General features: G+C 33.2%; 2 protein-coding genes across 4 annotated transcripts in view; both read left to right on the forward strand.

Moving 5' to 3' along the window:
- The first annotated feature begins 173 nt into the window (after nt 1–173).
- On the forward strand, nt 174–2445 carry LOC106788510. The gene is made up of 5 exons (XM_014751823.1): nt 174–240; nt 696–1070; nt 1185–1513; nt 1619–1713; nt 1831–2445. The coding sequence occupies exons 1-4, from the start codon at nt 190–192 to the stop codon at nt 1632–1634; spliced, it is 771 nt and encodes a 256-aa protein (XP_014607309.1). The 5' UTR covers nt 174–189; the 3' UTR covers nt 1635–1713; nt 1831–2445.
- Nucleotides 2446–2708: 263 nt separating this feature from the next.
- LOC106788512 (GTPase-activating protein CdGAPr) overlaps nt 2709–8947 on the forward strand; it is a 42542-nt gene continuing 36303 nt past the window's right edge. Inside the window, exon 1 of one of the 3 annotated variants that reach the window (XM_014751828.1) lies at nt 2709–2993. The gene's annotated coding sequence lies outside the window, so the exon portion shown is untranslated. The remainder of the gene's footprint in view (nt 2994–8947) is intronic. The other 2 variants (XM_014751827.1, XM_014751829.1) reach the window with 2 other exon arrangements.

The raw sequence follows: 8947 nt of genomic DNA on the forward strand, positions 1-8947 counted from the left end.
AGAAGAAAGTCTTTGTAACTACGGAAACCTTAACGTTCCCATAGAAACGCTGTTAGCTATGATAGAGTGCTAGCGCTCAAGTAGTTTGCCAAAGAACGAGCAGTGAGAATGGCGGCGCCAGTCGTTGCATAGGATAAAGTAGAAATCTGCTTATCGACAGCAGGTCGCTACACTACTCGAGCGGCCATCATGGAGGTATCGACGTTGGACGTTTATTTAATGACAGATATTGTCAAAAGGGTATAATAATTAAATATATATATATATATAACTTTCTCTTAAATTAATACATTTCAGAACGTTTTAATATTTTAACGCATTATTTTCCTAACGATAATCTTATTGACATAAAGATGCAAAATTTTCTGCATTTAGCGCGGTTATATTCAGCTTCGATTTTTACTATATCATCGATTCAAAAAATAATTTAACATCGATTATTTTATATTAATTTGAAAAATTGTTGCTTGAAATATGGATAGAAAGAGAAAATATTATTCGTAGAAAATAAGATTTTATAGATTTGAAATGTAATTTCTTTTTCTTCATCTTCGAGCGTAAACGTGGGAATAATTTAATTCGTGTCAGTTAAGTTGTGTTAATTAACCGGCATACATTTTTATACACGTATGTACGTATGTATAAATATAAATATACACTTTCACTAAACGCATTCGCGAAATGTTTTTCCACAGGCGTTGTTTCGCTTTCTCGATTTATGGAAATCCGAAAATGGTAAATTAAAAAAATCCAAATATATTCATATGGATGTTAAAATGTCGAAGGAACATGGCGGACACTATTCGATCCAATTGACCAACTATGGATACTGCGATAATAATCAATCAAATATTTTAAATATTTTACGATACATATTTAACAATTTAATTTCAATGAAATGTTATAAAAATATTCTCGCTATGATTTATTTGAAAGACGAACAAAATGATTTCGAGATAGTATACGATTTACATTACCCGCCAAAGAAACCTTTGTGTCTCGTTAAAAATGAAGAGAAGAAACATATCGATTTGGTTTCCTGTAGAAAATATTTATCGATTATATTGTCGGTAAGTTGAAAGAAAAAAAATCACGCCACTGGTTTAGATCTTCCTCTCTTTTTCTCTTAGTATTATTTTTTGTTGGGTTTGTTTGTTATTGCATATCAAATTTCCTCTTCGCAGTACAAGCTGACGGCGAGCGACGTTGAGAAATTCAAGGCCACCGTATTGGAACTAATCACTTCTCTTTGCCGAATAAATCCCACCGTTAAAGTAACATACCGTAAAGATAAAAAAATGCTACACAATAATCACGTGCCTCTCGACGACGAGTATAAGGCTTGCCAAATATTGAGCACCGCCGTGACGGATATAGTACGGCAAAGTTTGGACAGCGAATTCAAAGAGAAGTCTTTTGCTTTGTTGAAAACGGAAAATCCTGGACAGTTGAGAGATTTGCTCATGACCCAATTGTTACCTTTAATTCACGAGAATTACATCTTTTCTACCAAGTAAAAAATCCATTCCTTTGTCCTAATTGTTTTTTTTTTTTAAACAACTGCAAGGTCGTCTATGCACTCATATATCTCATTTACATAATTTGTTAATTTAAACAGACAAGAGGAAGAGTAGACTGTTAACGAGTATCATTTCTTATGAATAACAAAGAAGTAAATTAATATGTACCAAGAATATTAAGTAGTTTAATGATGTAAGTGTAATGTGTGATCAAAAATGCATTTTATTTAATTTTATTTCTCTTTATCTTTTGAATGATAAGTTTATATATCGTCATACTTTATTGACGCGTATTTTATTTTCTTTGCAGCTGAATAATGCATCATCCCCCGTGAAGAAAACGCGTCAGAATACAGTCCGGTGCTGGTCGTTGTACTGACTCATTACATTCCTCGGAAGCGACATTAGGAAGCCTCTAGACTAATGGGTTAAATGAATTCAACGGGAGAACGAGAGAGAGAGATAGAGTGAGAGAGAGAGAGAGAGAGAGAGAGAGAGAGAGAGAGAGAGAGTAAGAAGACTTCTGTACTTAACTTGGTCTCCCCATTGTTTTCCTACGAGAAATGCAAATTTCCTAGGAAGAAGCATCTAAACTCGGCTTTGAATTTGAAGGACCCTTTTGTAGAAAGGTTATCGACGTGCCGTTATTACGATAACATAATCGAGTGTTACGAAGTATAGTCTTATCGAATGTTCCACCAAAGTTTCTCGGGTCTTCTTCGTCCCTTTTTCCTTCAAACATTATCTACGCTTCGATCTAATTGTTTGAGATAAATTACTACTCTTTTATGATTTCTCATCGTTGATCATTCGACCCTGTTATCATCTTCGTCAATCATTCATTTCCCATACTAATAATTAACATCTCCGTTGCATCGAAATATTATCCGAAAACGCGTAATTTTTAATTCAAATAAAAATTATCTCGATATATATTAAATGTGTATGGATTTAGTAATTAAATATTTTACTTTCAAATAAATTTCGTATTAAGTTAATAAATCGAATGTAAAATATAATATATAAAAAAACCAGATTATAAATTCGAATGTATCTCCGTTAAATTTATGACAAATAATCGAACATGGAAATAAATCGATTCAAATTTTGGCGCGTCGATCGAGAGTTTCGAGATGACCTAATGCGCGCGGATGGTTGCGCAGTAGACTGAGCTGCCCCCACCATATACGGGTTCGTACTCGGAACGAAAGGGTCAGGTTAGGCGGGTCTGCTGGGCTGACAGCGCATTGAAAACAGCGTCGCGCTTTCGGAATCTATCTCGTCGAAGGAAGGTTAACTTAAGCGAACTAACTTCTCTCGGGGGTGGTGCGTAACGATAAATCGTTTAATTTTCTTCCGTGTACTTTTTTTTTTGTGTATGTGTAGAACAAATTATGAAAAAAAGGGACTGAAAATATAGGAACTTAGGCGCGTACGCAAGTAAGTAATACGTTTCTGGTAATACGACAAAAAGTGAGTACTCTCGGGACGCAGTAAAAGGGAGTAAGAGAGAGAAAGAGAGAGAGAGAGAGATGTGTGTATGTGTGTGTGTGTGTGTGAGAGAGAGAAACTGCTTATGGAAAAGTAAACGAAAAAGGAAGAAATAAATAACATGGCTCGTATTTCATTGGTCAATATATATTTTCCTTCATCATTGACCGATCATTCTAATGCAACTTTCTTCTCTTCATTATCATCATCGTCATCATCATCATCATTATCATCATCATCATCATCATCATCATCGGTAGTAGTAGTCTCGCCGTTCTATGCACAGGGGTTCTCAACTCGGGAGTGGTAGTGAATATACGCACGCACGTATACATACACGCACTCACGCACACTCGTACGAATACGAAAATACGTATGTAAAGTCTTATACATTTCAGAATATATATACATACATATTATACATTCTAGATCTATTCCCCTTTTGCATACGTATTTGTATGAGTGTAAGGTATGCGCCTGTAACGACATACTACATATACGTATAACTTTGCGCGTGTATGCGTTTTTTCGTGTGCATCCATCGTATGCACGGTAAGAGAGGAAGCATTTGACGAGTAGTATTATTAATACACGGGCAGGGTGTTAGGAAAGACGAGAACATCCCGAAGAGAGGTGGTTGGTTTAGTTGGTTGGCATGCAAGTTTCATCCTCGAACCTTTTTCTTTTTCTTTTTCTTTTCTACTTCTTTTTCTTCTCTTTTCTTTTCTTCCAACCTTTTTGCGCGCGGCCTTATTTGCACCCGCGAATATCGGCGCGCGCGACGCGAATGAAAATGAGCGCGATCTCCTTCTCCGTATGACTTTCCCCCTTACCCCCTTTCCCCACCTCCTCCTCCTCCTCCTCATCATTCTCCTTCACCACCCCCCGACACCTCCCTCTATCTAGTTCTCACTTTTTTTTTTTTTATTAATTTTCTCTCCTTCTCTTTCTAGTTCTCAGTTTTCTCTCTCTCTCTCTCTCTCTTTCTTTCTCTTTCTTTCTCTTTCTTACTGTTTCTGTCTCTGTTTCTCGTTTTACCAGACGTGGCCGTTTTCCTTCGCGGCTCACCTGCGCTTGGCGTCGAGGACGAATCGAATCTCGGTCGTATATAAGTCGAGCCATAAAGCACAACTCTCTTCTCGGCAATTGTAAACGTATTGGTTTAAATATACCTATATACACGCGTATATAGATTTATGTTTATATGCGTTATATTGGTCGTGTAATATTACGAAGACACAGGGTGGTGAGTCAGTTAATATCAGTGAATTTTAGAAGAATATTCTTAGCTGTTGTTGTTTATTTAAAACAATTCATTATTTTTACTCTTGTATTACCAAATATTTTTTATAATTTTTATATTATATTATATAAATATATGTTTTATATATATAGGATTATTCTTGTTTAAAAATTGATACGAATTTTATCGTACGCCACGAGTTGCATTTTATTAGAAGAAAAGTAAAGTAAAAGTGTGTGTGTGACGCATACATAACTGATAAGAAAATTGACCCACGAGATACGACCAATAAATCTGCTGTGAAGAAAAGAAAAGAAAAGAAAAGACAAAAAAAGAAACATTATAATATGAAGAGATGCGAGAAATAATTATTTTGTTAAATGTAATAATTGTATTTCTTTTTTGTTTATATATCTCTTTTATATAGATTATTTTCAAATTTATATTGAATGAGAATAATTTGACGAATTTAATTTACGTATTACGTGTAATAACGTTTGAATTATTTTCTATGGAACGTAGTTTTATCTAAATTTATCAGACACGAGATTTACTCAATCGATATTAATTAAATTCCTTATTTCGTAATATTACACCCACGGTCTTATAAATAAAATAATACACTATGTGTGTGTCTGTGTGTTTGTTGAGAAGAATTCAAAACGTATTTATTTTCACCTGACGACAGATATTATTGACTCACCCTGTAAGTACGTGTTTTACGTATTTGCGTGTGTGCATGTGTATATGCCCGTATATACACGGATAGTATTATTCGTTTGGTTTGGTATCCTCTCTCTCTCTCTCTCTCTCTCTCTCTTTCTCTTTTTCCACACACGACACTTGACTTCCCGTGACATAACCGAGAATTATTCTGCGCGAAAGAGGAAACGAAAAGAACAGAAACAGAGACAGATAAAAGGAAACATATAACACGCGGATATTTATTATTACGTTTCGTCAGTTACGCGTTGTGATAAAATAGATCAAAAGAAATAATAATAATAATAAACAACAACAACAACAACAACACAGAATCAAAGTAGAAAAATTAATTTCTAATCGTTTACGAGGAGTACCAAACATATATCATACATAACAAACAATTTGTTATATACATTTCGAATTTTTTAATTAAACATTCAATACTATATACAATATAATAAAATAGGAAACGAATTATTCATTCATGGGAATGTGTGTGCAAAAATTTTGCATTTTCCATGTCCCAGTGTGTTAGGTTCAATCAAAATAATTTCAAGTATACAACACAAATAAAATATTTGATTAATTATTAATTATATATTTTTTCTTAATGGTACAAAAGGGTTAAGCAAGCGTGGGAGGGGGAAGGGGGGAAGAGTAAATGTGTATATGTGTTGGATTTATCGACAAGACAACGACAACGAGGTTGAAAACGCGTAGTTGTGGTGCTTTGCCGGCACCACCACCCGGACGCAAATTCGATGCTTTCTCGCGTGACGAGAGGGAGAAAAAGAGAAAGATAAAAAAAAAAAAGAGAGAAAGAAAGATAGTAAGATAAAGGGAGAGAAGGGAAGGCACGTCATTACCGGGTGACTACGACCGATGTCGTGCAGGGAGAACACGATTTAACACTCTCTTATAGGAATGATTTTTTATAGGAAAAACCACAATTTTTATATTTGTTAAAACGATAATTAAAAACCTTTTCAATTTTTTTTTTTCTCAAAGGTATATATATATATATATATATACACTCTATCTAACAATAAATATAAACACAATTTTTAGAATTCGAATTTTGTCACCCCCCTTCTCTGACCCCCGTCTCAATTTCTTTGATTTTCAATCAAAAAATGTATGATTAAATGTAAATTAATTATTAATTTTTATTTAATTTTGTTAATTAATTATTTTCGAGTTATCCTTGAGAATTGAGGTAACCGACAGGTGTATAATGAAACATTATTTCGATATAAATTGTGGTTAAAAAAAATAAAATAAATAAAATAAAATATAATATATAAATTCTTCTTCTTCTTCTTCTTCTGATAAAAGTATGCACTTTATTTCTCTCTCTCTCTCTATGTTATGTTTCATTGGATTATTTCTTTAAACAATTCATATTACATTCCAGATACGAATAATAAATAATTGGTCATTTAATTTATTATAGTAAAACGTTACGTTTAATAAGTTTCCCTTTTTAAACGAGCTTAGTAGTAATTTTTAGTTAGGGTCCTATGATATTTCTTATTTTGTAAACAGTATGTTAGTTTGAACGACACTAGAGAAGCTGACCCATCGACTGGTGGCAACACGATTAGCTTCATTTTCTCTAATAAATGGTAGTAGTGAACAACAACAACAGGAGGGGTTCTAACTGTCGCAGACAAACGTCTGTTGCCAATAAGTTGAAAGAGTAAGAAAGAGAGAGACAGAGAGAGGGGTTTACATACGATACAGGTTTCCTGTATGTTTCATTTTTAAACCCCATCCCCATTCCCCATTCCCCCCCATTCACCATCCCATCCAGTTTTTCGCAATAGGGTGAGAATCGATTGAAAAATTCGAATGAAATGTACGTAGTTCCTAAAAAACAAAAATTAATTTTTTTCTTCGTTCATTCGTTGTAAAAATTTCAAATGATTTTTAACGTACTGGTTTAATTTGACGTTGATGGTATTGTTTTTTCTTTTTTTCCTGTTTTTTTTTTTTTTTTCGCAGATACATGTGTAAAATACGAACAACAACGGATGCGATTATTAGAAAGAAAAAGAGTAGCTTAAGTTTAAGTCTACATAACTTGTGTCGAGGGTCTCTTGAAGCAGCAGACGCGTCATGACCCTCGCGTATCATCCTCGTAGTGTCGCACCCATTGCGTAAGCTGGAACACCAAGAAAAACGATCTTTGCGTGTTGTCGCATTCTCTGGCAATAAACGACATACTTAAGCACACACATTGAGAATATATACTACATACTGAAAATATCCAATATAAAAAGATGCATCTTGAAAACAGGGTTTCTTCAAACGAGATTATGCACATGAGGTGCATGTACGAGAGAAAAATAGAGAGAGAGAGAGGGATGGTTGTGTCAATAATTATTAACAATAGATGAGAATTTAAAAAAATGAAACTATTTAAAATTGTATTAATTAAAAAACATATCGATGAAGTAGAAATTTAAAGGATTATAATAGTTTTATAGTTGCATGATTTTTATACGTGCAGATTTGATTTTTATATGCATACAGTTATAAGATAAATTAACAATTACTTCTCTCTTTGTTCTTGTTAATTATCAATTGAAATCTAAATCCTAATCTCCGTGTCTCTATTTAATAATTTATTGATTATCATAGATAATAAATAATAATTATTGAAACATTGAGACATACAAAAAAATATGAGCATAATCTCGTCACGTATTTCGAATTATTCGAATAGTATAAATTTTCATTTATAATTAATTAATTAATTAATTAATTAAATAATCGCATTTTCCCATTATTATATCATTATCTGAATAATCCAATTTGTTTCTACAAATGCATTCCGCATACTGTGATAATGAGATGATATATAAAAGAAGAAATGTTAAACGCGTGAGCAAAAATTCTATTGTCAGATTGTATATTGTCTAGAGCAGCAGCAGCAGCAGCACGTGCGAGAAAAATTGTTACACATAACAATCCCAACACACTTGCATAGCTTTCACGCGAGTCTCGTTGAAAGGCTTATACCAAATCCTGTAAATCAACGACTGGTTTATACATATCTCGGTCATATAAATACATATACATACATATATATATATATATATATATTAATGTAAATTCTCAGTCCTCTGTAGGCAAATATTAGCGTGCGAAGATTCGCGTCCGGAAAGCGTCAAATTCGCACCATGCCAAGTTTTGCATCCTCGTTCATCGTCTACGCTCAGCGAATTCGCCATACTGAAATTTCAGTCGTTCGTTTATCTCTACTATTCTACGTACACACATTTATACATAGATACGTGTGTTTTTTGTGTAATATGTATACGTGTTACATATCTTTTATATAGAAATGTATGTGTGTATACAGAATGACTCAAAAGTATGTTTTCTAATTTGGTTTGTGTGTGTGTTTGTGGGTTCATGTGTGTGTATATCATATGAACAAACATATTATATATATTAGTACATTAAAGTACATGGTGTATATTTTGATGTATGTGTGTGTATATGTGTGTGTGTATGTGGAACCTTTCGTATCTGCTTTTAGGCAGCAGGATGACGAAGCCCAAACAGGCTCGAGAATACGAATAAACTTCTATGGATTCAATTTTATCGATCTAAGTTTACCTTATAGAAGAAAATAAGCCCGGTACAAAAATCGAATTACCGCAAATAAAAGCAAACTTTTGATTTATATTTTTAATACAATTTTCTAAGAAATAACGTGAGATGATAACGTGAAACCTATCGGTAGTTGATTGCTTATCGTTATTTATACAGTTGCTGCTAGTCGAATGGATCAACTAAATATTTTCGTATTTTCAACGTAGGATAGTAAATTAAATGAAATTTTGTCCCCATAATCTGATCGGTTTCAATATTGAACTTTGTTTTGTAGTTTTCTAATTCAAAAATTAATTACAAAGTGTAACGTAGAGATAAATCATTTTTTTATTATCCTATCATATATTTATAGTAAATTAGAGAA

Source organism: Polistes canadensis, unplaced genomic scaffold (genome assembly GCF_001313835.1).
Source record: "Polistes canadensis isolate GaletaPanama2010 unplaced genomic scaffold, ASM131383v1 scaffold_142, whole genome shotgun sequence".
Taxonomy (NCBI): Eukaryota; Metazoa; Arthropoda; class Insecta; order Hymenoptera; family Vespidae; genus Polistes; species Polistes canadensis.